An 18265-nucleotide genomic window follows, 5' to 3' on the forward strand; every position below is an offset into this window, starting at 1 on the left:
AAACATTATAAGTAATGGTATGCTTCACAGGATGTCATATACTTAGTCCATAAAAAAGCTAAGGCATTTTAAAAGTTTATTAATCTTTGGTTTACTAATTCAGGGGTATACAGATTGATGAAAATCTTGATGTTACCTATACAGGTTACTCCAGCTGCTGTTATTTGTGAAGGGAAAATGGTCAGGACTGTTACTGCTTCAAATGCAAGTAGTCTAACAGTTTAAATCAGTATACCCCAATAATAACCCTAATAGGTGCGTGAAACTTGAGAAGTCCTCTCAGAAATCAATAAACCAGAAAGGCATGCATCCTAATTGACTATGCCAATCCTCCTTGTTGCTCCTGGCTTGTGTAATCAGAGAATACAGATGTTGGCAGATGTTACAGGGCTGCTGCTCCCAACAGCAGTCCTCTAACTTACTAAAATTCTGAGACTGCTGGGAGCTAAAAGAGCTATCCCAGATAAGATAGTGGCTCTTATCCCAGGATAAGAGCCATCCCGGATTCAAAGCATCTTCACACCAGTCAAGATGAACAGACACATTTCCGGAAGAGGATGACGTAAATCTCAGAAGAACTAAACAGTGCACAAAGATGCTGGGGCCTGTATTCAGAACCAATGAAAGGACTCCACAAAGACTGGAATGGAGTAGACTCGGTTTAATGAGAGGCTGTGGAGGCCGGGGTCCATGAACCAAGAGGGCTACCTTCGAATTCCACTTGAATCCTATCTTGAGCACATCGGCCCTGCTCCAACTTTGGTTTCCCCAAGTCCAGAAAGCAGATAAAACAGTACCTCCTTAGAAGGGTTTTAAGAACTAAACGAGATAATTTAAACCTGGCAAGTGTATCATTTCCCCCACCAATGTATGTTTTCCTTTATTTCTTCTAAAGAAACAAATGTAATACCCTCCCTGTACACATACACACAGCAACGTGAGCACAACTATAGGCAACTTCCAAGGTGGTTAAAACAATCCTGAAGAAACTTCCGGATTTTTCCTTTTTAAAAAATAAAGCACATTTTTCATCTTTCTAATAGTAACAGCATATACAGACCTAAAATATTTTCAAATCATCTATTTTATATGTTCAGTATTCCATAAACATACATCAAATGCCTACTATTGTCAGCATGATAGAGACTGAACCTAAATCATAGTCTGGTAGCAAAGTCCAGGAAGGAAGCAAAGTGGCGAGCACGGCACGTAACAGGAAGGCATGCCGTCCGACCGCCCAGGAGAGGATCAGAGAAATTTCAAGCGCAGATGTGATGACTCAGCTGGATCCTGCCAGAGGGCGAAGGTGCCACCACCCAGTGTTGGAGCACACTGTAGGCTAAGGGGATGCCGGGCAGTACTAGCAGTAGCGTGTGCAGTCATCTTCCTCCCCAAGCCCTTGTTTATGTCACAGCATTTCACTGTAGGGATTGTAGCCACCTTGACCACTTGCACTGCCCGTGCCTGGCACAGCCCCTGGTGGGCTGTGGATACTCGGAATAGTGACTGAATGAATCAGAAATGGGAAATAGAGATGACAGCATCTGGGTGTTTATACAATTATCAAAAATAACACAGAGACTGTAAGTATATGCCTTTCTTGAATCTCCTAGGATACAAGAGAAGGAAACGCATGACAAGTGCAAGGAGGAAATGCGTGACAGACAGACCTCTGTGATGTACGGATGCTAACAAAGACTAATAAATACATGCATAAAGTGGAATGAAATGACGTATGAAATGAGAACAAAGGAAAATAGATGCCTTTCTGCTCTGGAGGGCTTACAGAATCTAAGCTTTTGCAGAAACTGATTTCTATGTAAAAATGATATCCAAACTGGTAACAACCATCTAGTTTATGTGGTTTTATCTGTAGACAAATGGAAAAAAGGTAGGACATGAGACTGAAGATTGATACTGAGGATTTTTTCAGATTACTCCAAACAAGATGGATCCGCTATATAATATTCACCTTTCAGTTTCCTATGAACAAAAAATTTCTTCAGATAAAACTGGGGCAAAGTGGAACGTTTCACAACAAAATAAACCGAATTCACCTGGTAATGAAATGGCAGTGTTTCCCACACGGTGATATTCTCTAACATTCTTTCAACTGTCTAATATTATTCCTGACCAAGGGTTGGGATGGGCGCTCCCTATTTTCCATGGTTCCAACTCTGTAATACCCGGGTAGGCCCACCCCATTCAACTCTTTATATCTGGCCGGCGGCAGAAGTAGAAATGGGATGAGGAGAGAGGGAGAAAACAAGCCCAGCAACCCCCCCCCCCCCCCCCCCGGCGCATTTAGTGCAGGTGGTGTGCAGGGCATACACACTCACTGCATCCTGCCCTGCACTTACTCCCCTGCTTCTGGGAAGAGAACACTCATTTTCTGTCAGGGAACTGGTTTTTCTTCACTCCCCCAGTTTTAAGGGTGGGCACTCACATGACCAAGGTCCTGCCAATCACAGCTTGGCTACCCCCACCCCCCACTCCACAAGGATTCGGGTGGAATATGAGCATGTGTGACTCAACCTGGGCCAGGCTGCCTGAGAAAAATGGCAACATTCCGGGACAGTCCAGAGATGGAGGGAGATCTTCAGACCATTGTTGGAGCGCCCAGATCCAGCACAACCAAAGGAAAAAATCCACAACTACTGAGTCAGTCAATGTTTTCATCCACATAAGCTAATTTGAATGGATTCACACATGCAACAAAAAGAAACATGGGTAATAAGTAATACTTAGAAGTAAAACTAAGTATCTTCCTTAGAAGTAAAAATAAGTATGTTCCTAATACCTTGAGGAAGAATGACAAATTATAGAAACGTAGTTACACTGAGACACAGAACTGGATATTAGGGATTAAAAAGGTTTTTGTGCACTGGAGTAGAAAACCTCTTAAGACCATAAAATAGCTTCTATAGAAAAACGTGTTCCAACTACAAAGCAAACTTATAAGTAACCTTTTCACAATAGGCTAGTTAGGAAATTTCTCAACTATACCACATACTTAAGATTACAGTTTATTACTTCATAACTTTTTCTAGCCTTTACATTTCATATCTTGTTTTCATATTGTAGCAGAATCCTTTACATAACTAAGCATTCCTATAGCTTTACACATATGTAATATTTATACTTATATTAATACCATTATTGCCTCTCAATGATCTCAGTAGAACAAATCAGGACTCAGTACACCCATTTTACAAAGATATATTAGTTACAAAGGATAAAGGACTTACTTGTCTCACAACCTGTTGACAAAAGTAGAAGTAGGAATCATAGCCCCAGTGCTGCTAAATTTTTAACAACTGACTGAAACACCTTAGAAGAATTATTACCATCGTTCCACCAAAAGGAAACGTGAGGGTCAATGACGAGCCAGGTGCTGATGTACATGCAATACCAATAGTTCCCACAGCCACCTTGATGGAAAGGTATTATCTTCAACTTACAAATGAGAAAAATCTGCATTGTCAAGACGCAATTTATAGTGAAATAATCGGAGTAATCAATTTGGAGAATTGTTATCAATGGGAATTAACGGAAGGAACAGTGGAGGACACAGCAGAAAAGAATCAAAGTCAGGAGACATATAACCCAAATCACCAGATCCATTTCACTGAAAATGACATTACAGTTAACTTGAAACATTTAAAGTAAAATAAATCATACTTGTTTACTACCTTTTTTTGTTTTTTAATGGAAGTTTAAGTAGGAATTCCTTATTATCCAAGTAATCCTGAGAACCTCTGAAGTTACAAAATTGTATGGCCAAGCAGGCCATAACACTACGAAATATTCTCTATGAACCAAAGAATTAATCCCCCTGGATTAACTCAAACATTGATGCTGACTGATTTATGTCAATTCTTTACCAGTCTCTCCCTCATTGTAAAATGTTAAGAGGACCCTTTATACACAATACAAATCACCCATAAAAGTAAAACTGAAAATCTTGTAAAAAAGTATTTTAAAAGTATGATTACATGTGATATTAGAATATCTAAAATTCACATAAAAAGCCATTAACAAATGACACATAGAAGTTACACATCACAACAAATGAAGAAAAAAAATCAGTGATGTTAAAGCGCTTCAAGAGTAATTTGAATACTAAAGGATAAAAAAAATTTTGGAAGAACTGATAGGCAAGCTGTCAAATATTTTTGTAAAATTGACCACCTTTATGATGACTGTGCTACTCACATATGAAATGCTATCACACAAAGTTTAAGGAAACTTATGCCAATAATGTCATTTTTCAGAATTTTAAGTGTCATCTCATAGTGCAGTTTAAATCAAATTTGTTAGTGACATCACAGAATAAACTTACATTCTCAGTATTTAATTTTCACTTTTCAGGACTTTTGACTCCCGATTATTTCATATTATGAAATTTTTGCCTCTGTTTCTAATTGACTTATTCAAAAAGGGTAACCTTTCTGGTTTCAATTATCCTTAGATAACAATATGAAGCAGAATATAGCAATAACTATGCACTGAATAAAAAAGTGAGTGATAATGCAAGCATAATTTTAACCCATTAATCACAACCAAAAGCTTATCTCAAAGTTTTTTAGTTGAGCAGTCAGTTATCTAATGCCAATGCAGTTAAATAAAGTGTGACCTCCACTTCAATAAAATTCAGTTGAAGCCTTTCTTTACTGAAGAAAAGGGAAGGAAAAGAAACAAAAATTAAGTCAATTCCCAGTTCACAAGAGCTCTTGAAACATTTTTAAATGTTTTAGTGGACACATTTCAATTCTTAAGCTGACATTCAAAGGAAACTCGCTAGAACTAAAATATTTCCAAGTGCTTCTTCATTAAGCATCAACACATAATGTGTATATGCTTATGCTGATCAGGTTATTCTAAAAAATGTTTTTCACTCGTTTTCTAGAATTTAGCCTGTATGTACTTTATGCCCCATGGCCACTCTCCTTCAAAAACCAAGGTAAAAATTATTAGAATGCCCAAAGTAAACGCAATTATAATTCTCTGCCCTTCTGCAAGGGAGAAAAAAATCATCTATAGAGAAATTAACACTTAAAATTTGATATACATTCCATCTTAACAGCAAGATCTAACATCAGGACATGTGTTTGAATCTCGTAGCGTTTCTGTGTTGAGTATCTGTTTTACTTCTTGTTCTGTCCAGGGAGCCAAGAGGCTCCCTCTTCTCATCCCAGAAGCTGTCTCTCCTGAAGGAAACATCTCATGTGGTTTTTGAGTGGGACCCATTCAATCCCCACCCAAACCTTGATGCACAGCAGACAGCCTGGGAAAACTAACCCGTCCCCAAATACACAATGTAGTTGTCACATGGTGTGTAGGTGTGACAGTGTAGCTTGACAACGGTCAAGATGATCACCAGGCCTACCCAGGCCAGTCGTAATCCTCCAAGGGACTTTTCTCCCAGAGCCAGCCCTGAAAACAGCCTCTCTGCACTAAAACTGCTAAACTAGAAAGCTGTGTCAGGGGCTTTCTGAGGGCCACCCTCTTCATTGAGTGGCAGCACCTCTACACAGAATAAAGCCAAGTAGAAATCAGCAGAGCCTAGATTTGAGAGGAGACCTGGGAAGAAGTGGAGCTCTGATTATAGGTCTGTAGTTACAATCTATTCACATGACACCAGAGCGCCTGTATTTGCGAACCAAATGAGCCATAAAATTCATTCTGGTTGACTGTGTTCCTATAATCTATAAAAACACCAAAATCCTGACTAATCAACATTCAGAACCTCAAGTTACCACATGTTACAATTTCTTTAGGTCTCAGTTTTTAAATAATAAAACAATAGGATTGGTTTAGACAGAAATACTAAATCAGGTATTCCCTAAGATTTCCCCTTGGATGTATAAATCTATTGCCAGCTGAAATTTGTGTCAACTAAATGTTTAAGTGTTGATTTTAAGCAGGAAAAGGTGCTAGCATATAAAAAAAGAGGTGTACAATACTTTCAGAAATATCTGCACTTAACGCTTATTCATTTCTGACATGAAAATTGGTAATAGGTCAAATATGTTTTTCAGCTTTTCATAGAAAAACTTGAGTAATTATTTTTAAAAAATAAAATATTTGTGACAGCACTTTTAATTCTGTTACAACAAATCAGGTTGCTCTTAATTCAATAAATAAATTTCACCAGTAATCACAATTAGAGATTTAAAACCTTATGCATAGAAGAGTACAAACCATATACAGAAATGGATTCATATTGAAATTTCATTTGATTAAATGTTTCCTGATGAACTAAATTCTGACCTCTAATTAGATCTCAATTTTGCAATTCCTCAGAAATGGTAAACAATTATGATACAATCAAATATGAAAAATATATGCCATTCTACCAAGGTAACTGAAAAACCATATGATATAAAATGAAAGGAGATCCTACTTTGAAATAAATCCTTTCTAAAACTATTCTGAGTCTGTAAACATATTATAAATAAAAGTGTTCTCAACTGTTCTTCTAAATAAAATTCTTTTATTCATGATTGTATTCAGAGTTCTCAAAAGAGCGTATCTAGCACACAGTATTTTGGGGGTGACATAATGTTGGGGTGGGACTGGTAGAAAAGGGAGAGGTAGCTGAGGAAAAATAAGGAGTGAGGAATCTTGGAGAAATACAGAAGGAGGCAAAGGAGATAGGAAAAAACTGGGGAGAGATTCAATAGGTGAGAGATGGAAGGAGAAGGGAAAGTTGAATTAATCTGGGAAGAGCCTAAGGGAGGGGTAGCCCCAGGAGGGTAGAAAGTGGGGGAGGGAGAGGCTGGGGAAGGAGGAATGCAAAGGACTTCACATGAGCAAGAGGAGGTGCCCTGGGGAGAGAAAGAAGTGGGGAGGGTGAAAGGAAGTAGAGAAGAAAAAGGGAAGCAGGAAGAAAACCAAGGGCAAACAGAGAAAAAAGATTACTTCCTACCTACCTGAGTAGTTATCAGACCAGAAAGTTATGTCACTCTACATATAAATACTATTTAAAACCTTAATAGTCTTATTCAACTCCAATGAAAGTATTCAATATATTAATAAATTATTACAATTCATACTAAACATATACATTTATCTAAATACATGATCAATAAATTAATAAAAATAGAAATTACATCACATTTTTGTTACATTTTTTAAAGCTTCATCTTAAATTTAGAAGCATTAGACAGCGTATTTAAATTTCAAAGAATTTACTTGCTGAGCACCAATAAATACATTCAATGGCTAACTGACCCATCTTCCCCCAACCAGAGCAATATTAAATGTTCTTTGGCAGCAAGTCACGATGAAGACAAAGCATTACCATTTCGTGGAACGATGATGTTAGAGCTTCAGTTCTTTCTTTTCTGGTTATTTCCCTTTGCTAAGTGTGCATGTTTGGTAGAACTTCTACCTTCCTTTCTGTCATCTTTTTCTCTGGATGTCATTTTACTAGAAATATCCTTTGTATTTGTTGACTTTTTCCTACTTTCCTTGGTTTTAGCACCTTTATCTAGTCCCACTTTCTCCTTTTCTTTGTCCTTTTTACCCTTAGGAGACTCTTTCCTGGATATATCGGAATCAGCCATTTTCTTATCCTTTCGATCATCCTCTTTTTCTTTCTTCCCCTTTTTTCTCTCTCCATTCTTACTTTCCTTCCTTGACTCAGGCTTCTCTTTTTCTTTCTTGAGCTCTTCTTTAGTGAGTTCTTTAACTTTCAAGTTACCCAATCAAAGGAAAACATGTTTATTGAAAGCATCTCTTAATTCACAGAACAGCAACTTACTGTAAAAATATTGTCTTTATTTAAAATCTCCCCACATACTTGAAATGATCATTCAAAAAGTAACCTTAATCCACTAGTGTTAAGTTGATAAGAACAGATGCAAACCTCTATAAAGTACCAACTGTAAAAGAAATGCTAGAAACTTGCCATCGTATTTTTACAGCTTGAAATATGGTATAATTTGTCTTAAAACAAGGTTAACATGCAATATTATTCAAATGAGTTCATCCATGAAGGCAGTACTTACACAAAGTATTAACAACTCACATTTCACAACTATAATGACATAATTAAAGGAACACTGACAACATAAGAACAAATTTTCCATAACCTGCAAGTATTTGTATGAAGATAATTTAAAAAATTTTCACTCTAACACAGAACTATCTATTTAAAATATCTATGCTTATATACTTGAAAACAATACAATGCACAAACGAAAAACTAAATGCCATTTAATTTTTAATTAAGAAAAATACAATATCCATGAGAATAAATTTTTAAATTCATTATCTATAATGTGTCTAAAATGACAAATAGAATTTTTCTGCTTATATTTAACATTATGAAATCAGTATTCCTTTAAGCATGTTTCCTGTTAATTTATGCAGAGCCACTCAAGCCAACATACGAGTATATGTTGCCCATGCTCATAGGGGACAGGGCAATTCAATGAAATATACAGGCAATTCCAAGTCTTATGTAAGATGTTGCTTTCAACTTGCTTCATATCATGTTTAACAGTGCTGCTAGCCAAAGCTTTGAATTTCACCTTCTTGCTCTCTCATTAGGAAATCATACGAGAACCAAGGCATATATTGCATAATGCATCATTTAAGCAGAAATGAAGAAACTGAAATATTTCTTTAATAATAAAATGTGGAAGGTGTTTTTTCCCATCAAAACCATGTAAAACTCCCATAGCACAAAATGTTATTGAATTCGTCTCAAAAATCTTATTAAAATTTGTAGAAATACAGAATGGCATTCATAAAGAATTAACCATCCAAGTCCCCACTCTACTTGAGTGTGGTTCGTGGAGCAACACAGAGAAAGACACTCCCAAGAGCAGAGAGCGCTAGTGTAAAGGTCCTATTTATACTAGTGTCAGGTCCTATTCAGCACTGTTTGTAACATACGCTATCTTTAATGTTTAAGTTGCTCTCTAGATCAAGAAGTAAAATTATATTTTACTGGCCATTTATTTCATACTTATTTACATAGGAATAAAATGGTGAAAATTTTGTTTTCTTCCCAGGAATTATTCAGATGGGATACAAAGTGGAAACGTTAAAATTTCTGAATGTTAAAATTAAAATACAGACCACAAAACCCTGCAAATAACATAGTAAAGTCTCACCTGTTAATGTCTCACCAAAAACAAATAAACTGCAAACAATATGCCAAGCACTTGAACATGAAAGAATATTACAAGTTTGTAAAGAAAATCATGCACTTCCCCCATGCCCCTCTCTCTGAAGGACATAAATATTTACATAAGAACAAGAAAAACCAGAGGGATATAAAATAAGGCTGCAATAATAAGTTGTTAGCCTACATGTAATAGTTGACAGGTATAGTAATTTTGAAAGAATTATAATATCAAACAAGCAAATTCTATACCAACATATGCAATGCTCCAGATTATGTATCTAAGTTTTCATTTTACTGAAAACTTTAAGATTGATCACACCAGCTTTTATTGTGCTCTAAGAGTGTCACCAGCTTTTGGAGAAATGGAAGCACTGATGAATTCATCTTTTTTTCCAACAGTAATTTAAAAATTCAAACTAAGCAACTTTTTAGGTCAGAAGGTAGGATGTGTATATATAAATTTATATATAATAACAATATGGTGATATTGTTATAATATGTATGTTCTTAATTTAAAGACTGTTGTAAAGTTTTGATAATATAAAAAGGAAATTATGTAATATTATAGGCTTGAGACAGAAAACCCTTTAATGAAGTTTTGATAAAACTATTTATGACCAAAGCTGCATCCAAAACCAAAAGGCAACAATGTTTAGCATTAGTAACTGTATTTACATAACATATCTAAAAAAATGTCATGCATTTTCAAGCATTAAACTTGATTCACTCAAGGCTAATATGAAAAATAGAAAATACCTTTAGCCTTAGTTTTTCTCTTGGCTACCCCACCAGGTCCTTCTGTTGGTGTTTACAAGATGAAAATAGGTTATAAACAGAAAATATTTAGGTAATTAAAAAATAAGTATCTATAAAATAGTTAAAATTGATGTGTCTATTAAACAAATTTTCTTACATTCACCACTTAAAAAACACACTCCTTCAACATATAAATATCTATCACTTATATGCCAGTTTTGAACCTTACTTTCACTTTCAATAACAGAAAAATGTATTATAATTAGCCTATGATTTAGTTAACTTTACAACTTGCGATAGACATGAAAGAACAGTTGGCTTTGGAAATGCCTAATTGCCACCGAAAATGGTGCATTCCTCTCAATGGTGCTCCCATAGTCAGTGCTCTTCTGGTCATTGACAGCTGATCAATTACAAGCACCAGGGGTGAAATGAACGGAGGGCTTTAGTACCCTGGTCATTCATCACTGCCAGCCAAAGAAGGACAGACTATTTTAATAGAATTTTTGTCTTTACTGTTTGAATCATCCATCAGTTATTCCCCCATTGCTTCAAACTTTCTTTATAAAAGAAATTACACAAGTAAGAAACACACTATTATGCAGGTCTAGATTAACTTTTTTACTCTTCATCTAAAAACTGCAACGGCTTTCTGTTTCCTCTTTTGACAAATGAAAGCTCTGATAATGGGATTTTTTTAACCCTGTAACAAATGTCAACACCATATACCTCTCAGTATATTCTTATTCCAGCTATGCTGTACTCAGCACCCCAGCCAACTAGTGTCTTGGTCACACAAATGCTTTGTTATACTCATGTGTCTGCTGACACCATGTTTCTTTCTTTCCAAAGGGGCATTCCAAGCTGCCAGTCCATTTTCTAGGCACATCAGTGTGGGAGGAATGGTGATTCCTGTTCATCTCCTGTGAGGCAACACCACACACAATCTGTCACTCTACAACTCAGGTCTAAACTATTGTCACAAGAAAGCCCCCTAGCCCTTTTACACTATTCCTGTTAGAAACTGTAGAACCCACTCTACATGTTTCTCAAAACTCTAATCACACTTCCACTTCCAGTATGAGGTATTTTTACTCCTATCTGTTATACTGTTCAAATCATCCTCCATTCCTAAATTCCTTCCCCTTTCTCTATTCACTGAGATTTGTTGCCATCAAATGAGGTAGTCCATCTGAGGATGGTAATTTATTTTGATTGAACTATACTCATCATCATTCGAGGGAAAAAAGTATTAGTATGTCTTATCCCTGACTACATTAGAAAGAAAAACACATGAATTAACTGTTCCATGTGGCTTTCTACATCTGTCCAATTACTTGATATACACATATTACCATAACCTGTGTGTGTGTGTATGTGTGACAATTACTTTTCACAGACAAAACTTGATTCTTTCCTAAACTCTATTAAAACCAGCATGCCACATTGTAATACTGACTGCTATCTTGGACTATGCACTAAAGTTTATTTCAGAATAAAATATCAAACCTAGTCTTATAATACCAACTTTTAAATGCATGGGTATTATCCAGTATGCAAAAGAATTTAACATACAGTAGTAAAATGTACTTTTAGTGATGCTAATGTCCCCTCCTGACTCCGCATGTTCCTGAAACACAGGCCTGGAATTTCCTGTTAAGAAGCAGTGGTGGGAGTGGGACTACAGGCCCTCCACCCTGTGACGATATAGCCAAAAGAGCAGTACTGTTGAAAAAGCTCCAGTTAACTTTTGTCATTAATAAGTTAAAACATTAGAGCAGCATCGGATTAGTGAAACAGGAAAAAAGAAGTACTTTCATTAAAACTTTCCACTATGGGTATAAATCCTTAAAGAGATACCAGTTAACAATGTATAACACACCACGTAAAATTCTAAAGGATCAACTTCAGCGACCTGTTTTGAACTCCAAGTCAATGATTTTTTTTCCTACTTTTGATATGACAAAGACTGAGCTAATAATTTAAACCACAATGTTCATATTCGGTTTCTGAAGTATTGAAATAGCACAGACATGAAAGAAAGCATAGAATGTGGAAAACAGAAGGTTAATAGAGAAGCCCCTAAGTCATGAACAAAAGAAGAGAAGAGTCAAGATAACGCAGTGTTCTGAAAATCAAGGCAGCAGTTTTAGGAAGAAAGGTATGAACACATGTTGAGGATGAGGACACTACTGAATTATGTTAGTTATTAAATGTCCCATAAGGTTGTTCAGTTTACAGTTTTAGAAGCAGTAAAAGAGAAGGTGATGTTACAGCAAAGAGAAAACACAGGTGGAAAGAAAGCTGAGCAAAAGCCCAAGGTACTCCTGGGGCTCTCTTACCTCCTTAGAAGAAAACTGATCATACTTATATGTGTAATTCCCCAAGATTCTCAGGGGGCAAAAAAAGGAACAAGGTTTTGAAGACTGTCCCCTGTGTTCGCATGCTGTGAAGGATAGAGGAAACAAAGGCGTGCCTGAGTCAATGAGACGGGAACATGATGAGCCCATAAAAGGAGGTACAGACACAAGGAGAAGGGTTAGCTTTGCAAACCAGAAGATGCCACATGTGAAAAAAAATGACCAATGAGAGAGGAAACAGTGATTCAAAACAATTCAAAGAGTAAAGAAATGCTGTACCGTGTAGCGAGACGGAGGTAACGCAACCCAAGCCAGAGTGGACGATCTTGGTAAATACCTACTGAAGAGAATAACTCTCACAGAGCAGTGAGCACCTCACAGAGCTTCATTCAGGTAAATTTAGAATAGATCTTTTTCCCGAAACAGTGTGAAGCCCCATGGAGAAGGGGTCAGTGGTGATCCAGGACTGATGATAGCATGAAGAAGGGGGAAAAAATACAAGTTTGGGGACATTAGAGAAGTGGCCCCAGAAAAAAGTATAGGCATGGGTGTATAACTTTGCTTTTATGTAAGTCCTAATTCTAGACAGAATTAATTTCTTATCATTTGTAATTATGGTTGATGTCTCTATGGCGTCAAAACTCAATACGTGTGCCCTATTTTTCTTCTTTTTTTCTCTTTACTACTGTAGCCAATGCCTAGGGGGAGAAAAAAGGGAACAATTCTATCAAACAATAAAATTCATGATAATATAATAACTCCTTAAAAATAGTGTCCAAATGGTGTGGAGAAAATTATATCAATTAGAGCCTGAAAAGGAACCATCTTAGAATTCTGCAATCCTCTTGGATAACAGTTGTTGTTACTGACAGAGTACATTCCAATTGAAGGCAGTTGTCAAAGAAGCAGTAGGATGTACTTACAGCAAAGAGAATGGCAAAAAGTCAATCACCACCATGTTGCTCACTTCTGTTTTGCACTGTATGTTTATTCTGATGGTTCCTAAGGTGCTTATCGTTAATGACCCCACTGACAGAAATCTGAACACAGCAGGTCTAGTATTCTTACCTTAGAACAGGAACAAGTTGCCGAAAGGCAATTAATGTCATTTTGGCAACTGCTTCAGAGCCACTATCCTACACACATTTTCAAAATGAAGTGTTCTGTATGACATTAAAATGCTCAATCCTTAAGCGAATGGTTGGAGCTGCGGTTCCCCCACGTGCAATAGACACAATGTTAGAAGACTGGTTCTGTGACAGAAACACAAGTAGCTACTGCAGATGTCCAGAGAATTGCCACAGAAATGGTAGGCAGGGTATCACTTCATCCTTGGTCCTTTCAGTCACTCCCATGGTCCCTGGTGAGACTTGTGATTAATTTGAGCCTCAGTTTCTCATCTTCATCCTTCCCATACTGAAACATCATAATTTATTCCAGCACTGACTACGGATAGCAGAAAGAGGCCCAAATACCTAAGGAAAGGATCTGGGAACTTAGTAGGCTATCACTCTAGAAGGGATGTCTAATTTTGGTAAAATGCATTTTAGGATACTATGCCAAGTTCCTTTTTATTTTTACATAGATGGTATAAATATATTATCACAGGCATTTTTATAAATAGGAAGCTATAAACCTTCCAACCCTGTATGATAAGTAGGGAAGGGAGGATAAGAATATAACAGAACCTAAACACTAAAGACTAAGGAAGGGATTACATCCAGAGGCGGACAGTTCAAATAAAAATGCAGACTCAAATACAAATGCGATATGGAAAAGATCGTGTGAAGACCTCTGTTAGCACAGGTCAGTTATCTTTATAAACTTCAAATGTCATTTCTCTTCAAAAAAAATATGTCCGATAATTTTTCTCACTTATTTAAGCTGGTTTAAAAACAAAAACACTGGCGTGTTTCATTATGCAATGGGCAACTCCCGAGGTTCTCACGCATCCCAATAAACCTCAGCATATACTTAATAAGTATCATCTGTTGAGCTCAGCTTTGAAGAGAGATTCAGATGAAGCATGAGACCTGGCTCTTAACGCCAAGGAGTTTGCAGTTAATACCTATTCCTACGTATGACGTGGTTATCTCAGCAAATAACTGAGGCAGAGAATTCGGCATAGTGTCCCAGCAATCAACGGGATGATAAAGTCTGTCACTGAATTTCATTAAAGTGCTCCAAACAGATACTGCGATCAAAGAAAATGCCACAGACCAAATCGCAGAAAACGTCTTACTTGTTTTGTAGACCAGAATCCTCATTAGAAAGGGTCACTGAGTATCAATGCCCAAAAGGTGAAACTGCCAACTGGACAAGTTAAAAATAATTGTCTATGCCTATATCTGCTTTTGATAATCTTCCAAAATTATAAACACTGGGATAGATAAGGAAACATTTTGTTCAATCTCATTAACGATAAAGAAAAACAAACCAGAAGCCAAGCAGAAAAAAGTTTTTCTTACATGTTTGGATACAGGTCTGTAAGACAGGGAGGAAACTTTCAGAATAAAGAATGGACTACAAAATGAAAAGGTGGGGTCACCCAGCACCCCACTAAGCACAAGTCGCTTGCATGAGTCCCACGGGCAGCAAACTGCAGCGAAGGTCAGGAATTTAATAAGATCAACACCTAGAACACGCTTCTCCAACTGACTTGCCCCCGCCACTCATGTCCCAGGGAAAATCAGGGCTGAAAGAAGCTCAAGTGCACAAAGTTAAGTCCTTATAGCGTGCCACTTCCTTGTCTTTGCACCAGAACTCCAGAAAGCCCAGTGCCTTTTCAGTTGGACAAACGGCAGTGCGCCTGAAAAAGTCAAGTCAGCTCTGAGGGGACAACACCGCATCTGACACAGAGCATGTTATGCAGGGGTTCCTGGGGGCATTCACAATGGGAAAAGCAGAGTACATACAGTACAGCATAGAATTCTGCCAACTATAAATATTCAAACGTGCACAACTTTGCCTTTGGAAGTACGTTCCTCAGTTTAAGCCAGGAAAATATATTATGAAACTGAAAACTATACAATAAATTCTTGGAAAATTAAGAAGTATAACATATATAACAAACAAAATTTAAGTGAAGTAATTTCGATCAGCTCCAAAATATTCTATACCAGTTTTGCAAACAACTTGATTTTCTCACCGAAACAAGTCGTAGGCACGAGTTGAAGGAAGTCACAGAAGTCAGGGGTTCATTAGCTACTTGGCTTTTTACCTACTTCTGAGGTTTTTCCAAAGGGATGATTAGAGGTATACTACATAAACGGCAAATTATGATCTCACACCCTTATTTTTCATTTAAAAAAATAAAGCATAATTAATTTCTGTACATAAAAGGTGTTAGTATAATGACAAAAAAAGTCTGGTAAGAAATTAATGATTCCAAACATTTTTAACACACATATTTACTTCTCATAAACAGACCAAACATTTTTTACAGTTAGTAGTAATGAAGTTTTAAGAAATAAGACTGCTTAAAAAAATACATCTCAGACATCTGGCTAAGTGAATTTCATCGAGAGGGAGGCCTAAAAATGCTTTTGAATTTAAACCTAATGAACTCTGATATTTCACAGCATTTTGAATTTCAAATTCAAAGTGGAAGACACAAGTATGAGCAAAAACTGCATAGACTTTCAGAAAAAAATATTATTAAACCATACTCATTTGTTCCAGAATACTAACATTCCAAAATGAAAAGCTTTTTTGACTGTCAGAAACATTACCAGAATAAAACATATTCCCTGAATAACTAGGGAAAGACAAACTAGAGTTTTAATAGCCATTTAGCTTTAGAAGATCACTGTCCAACGTACAACATCCATATCTATTTCCAAAAGAAGTTAAAATAATGCCTTAAAAAATAAGATTATCAAATTGGACAGTTTTCCCTGACACATGTAAATGATGAGTAGAGATGGAAGCTGGTGTAATGGTTTCTACCAAGAAACTAAATTTGTCATGGTTCCCTCTGAAAAAATGGGCGAAAAATCTACTTACAGAAAGCAAATTCATTAAATATGAAAAAATAAGGAATGGATATTTGAAAAGTAGAAATTATTATAAATAGATAAAATGTTAGTAAACGCAAACATTTTCTATTAATAATTTTAAGCCATGTGAAGAACCAAAGCTAAGTTTCATAGAAGCTCAGAGATTTAAAAACGTGGAATACCACTCCTTAACAGAAAACAAAGGTCTTATGTCTTATCACTTTCAAGCTGTAAGAGCTTTGTTGGAGGGAAGAAACAGATGAACTCTGATTTTAAGAAATGTATATTATACATGGCTAATATAATTGGTTTTGATATTATTGAAGCAAACTACTTTTAAACGAATTGATTTGAAAATGTTTTTAAGGTTTTCTAATGGCAAAAATGTATTCTCCTAAAAAGAATGACCACTTTAATAAACTTACAAATCTAAAAAGTGTATTATACCTAAGCCAAAGTTGATAGTGAATTAATAAGGTCATAAAGGAAAAAAAATGGAAAAAGACTTACTTGGGATGGATAATTTTAATATGTACAACATTATTTAAGATACATATTCACATTTTCCTTCTTGTGTAATATTTCTACTTGAAAAAAATACAAATTATTTTCTCTGGGTGTATATTTGGAAATGAGATTAAAAATAAATTTTGCTTTCATAGACAGAAATATTCAGATATACTACTATCTGAATACAGTAACTTAACTACGCTAAGGCAAAAACATGGGGTTATTTTCAAATTATTTTAAAAGCACCATTAATACAGAATTTTACATTGAAACTGTTATTAACCTATCTGACAAATCAGTTAACCTAGACAAATTACAATTAAAAAAATCAGTTTTTTAAAGAACCATCATTTTAAACATCAGTTATGTTAAAGATCAACAGAGCATTTAATTTATGAATCATGCTAGAAATATTTTGATAATCAAGTCCATTATAATCATCTTAATTAATAATGTGTTAGAAAGACAAGCATCAAGGGTTAATCACAAAACAATTTGCTGTTAAGTTTCTAAATTTAGTTCAGTAAATACATACGTTGAAACAAAACAATACAGAAATCAATTATACCACCAAAAACATCATTCTCAATGTACTTTGTAGACAACTACGAGAATGAGGAATGCCAGTTTCTTCACTGGAAATGGGGAAGCCAAGGAAGGGACTAGCTAGGAGCTGTACTGGGGGAAAGACCACATGGTTGCCTTGTATTGTTCGATCGCAGCAGCCCCACTGCACGTTAAGCCCTGGGTGAGCAAAGGAAAGAAAGAAAAAGGAGACAGCTTCGGGTTTTCATAAGCCAGTGACTTCAGTCCCTGAATCAAAGTTACTGGTTATGTAAATCCAAAATGACACAAGTCTTTCCCTGAACCCCTTCATTCTGTGACGTACCATCAACACCATCTGTGGTTTCACTTTCGTCTTCTTCTTCTTCTAGCATTTCAAAAGGAGTCATTATATCATAGAGAAACGAGAGGAAACCATAAAACCAATCTGAACTTTCCTCGGCTAAAATATTAAGGACTTCCTCAAGAGAATCAATATTTTCATTACTGCCATCTTTGGTCAGGCCTACATAAGAATAGAGGAAGAGAGAAAGAGAAAATAAGGAAAGCAGTTAGGTGGAAAAAAGAAGCTGAGGAAGAGTGATCTCAAAAAGGATATGCATCATGGTCACACAGGTTTACAGAAGGTATTTTGGAAAATAAAGGAATCAACGAAGACGCACACCTTACAATCAACTCTCAATTATATGTAATATAGGAAAGACACAATTTGCCCAATCCTCACAATTCCTACCAGCCCCTAACCAGGTTTGCTTTTCTCTCAGAGAATCTAAAGCTGAAAAACACAAAATTGCATCAGCCAAAATCAACTGACTATTGTCAATGGGAAGAGTGAATAATATAGTATATGAGAGTAAAAAGATAGATACTTCAAACAACCTCCAGATGTGCTCATTTAAGAACCAGATATTATCGAGAGTTGATTATACAAACAT

General features: G+C 36.1%; 1 protein-coding gene across 9 annotated transcripts in view; it reads right to left on the bottom strand.

Moving 5' to 3' along the window:
* The window catches only part of ASPH (aspartate beta-hydroxylase), a 192461-nt gene that overhangs the window by 139024 nt on the left and 35172 nt on the right, over positions 1-18265 (bottom strand). For 4 of the 9 annotated variants that reach the window (XM_081069796.1, XM_081069794.1, XM_081069795.1 and 1 more), the window contains 2 exons: positions 9899-9940; positions 2862-7696 (listed from right to left, as the gene is read on the bottom strand). The exons of 2 other annotated variants lie outside the window; for them this stretch is intronic. In XM_081069796.1, the coding sequence (XP_080925922.1) occupies positions 7335-7696; positions 9899-9940 (404 nt within the window). In that variant the 3' untranslated portion in view covers positions 2862-7334. Of the gene's footprint in view, positions 1-2861; positions 7697-9898; positions 9941-17448; positions 17836-18265 lie in introns of those variants that run through there. 3 more of the 9 variants (XM_081069790.1, XM_081069792.1, XM_081069798.1) reach the window with 2 other exon arrangements.

Source organism: Rhinolophus hipposideros, assembly GCF_964194185.1.
Source record: "Rhinolophus hipposideros genome assembly, chromosome: 13".
Lineage (NCBI taxonomy): Eukaryota > Metazoa > Chordata > Mammalia > Chiroptera > Rhinolophidae > Rhinolophus > Rhinolophus hipposideros.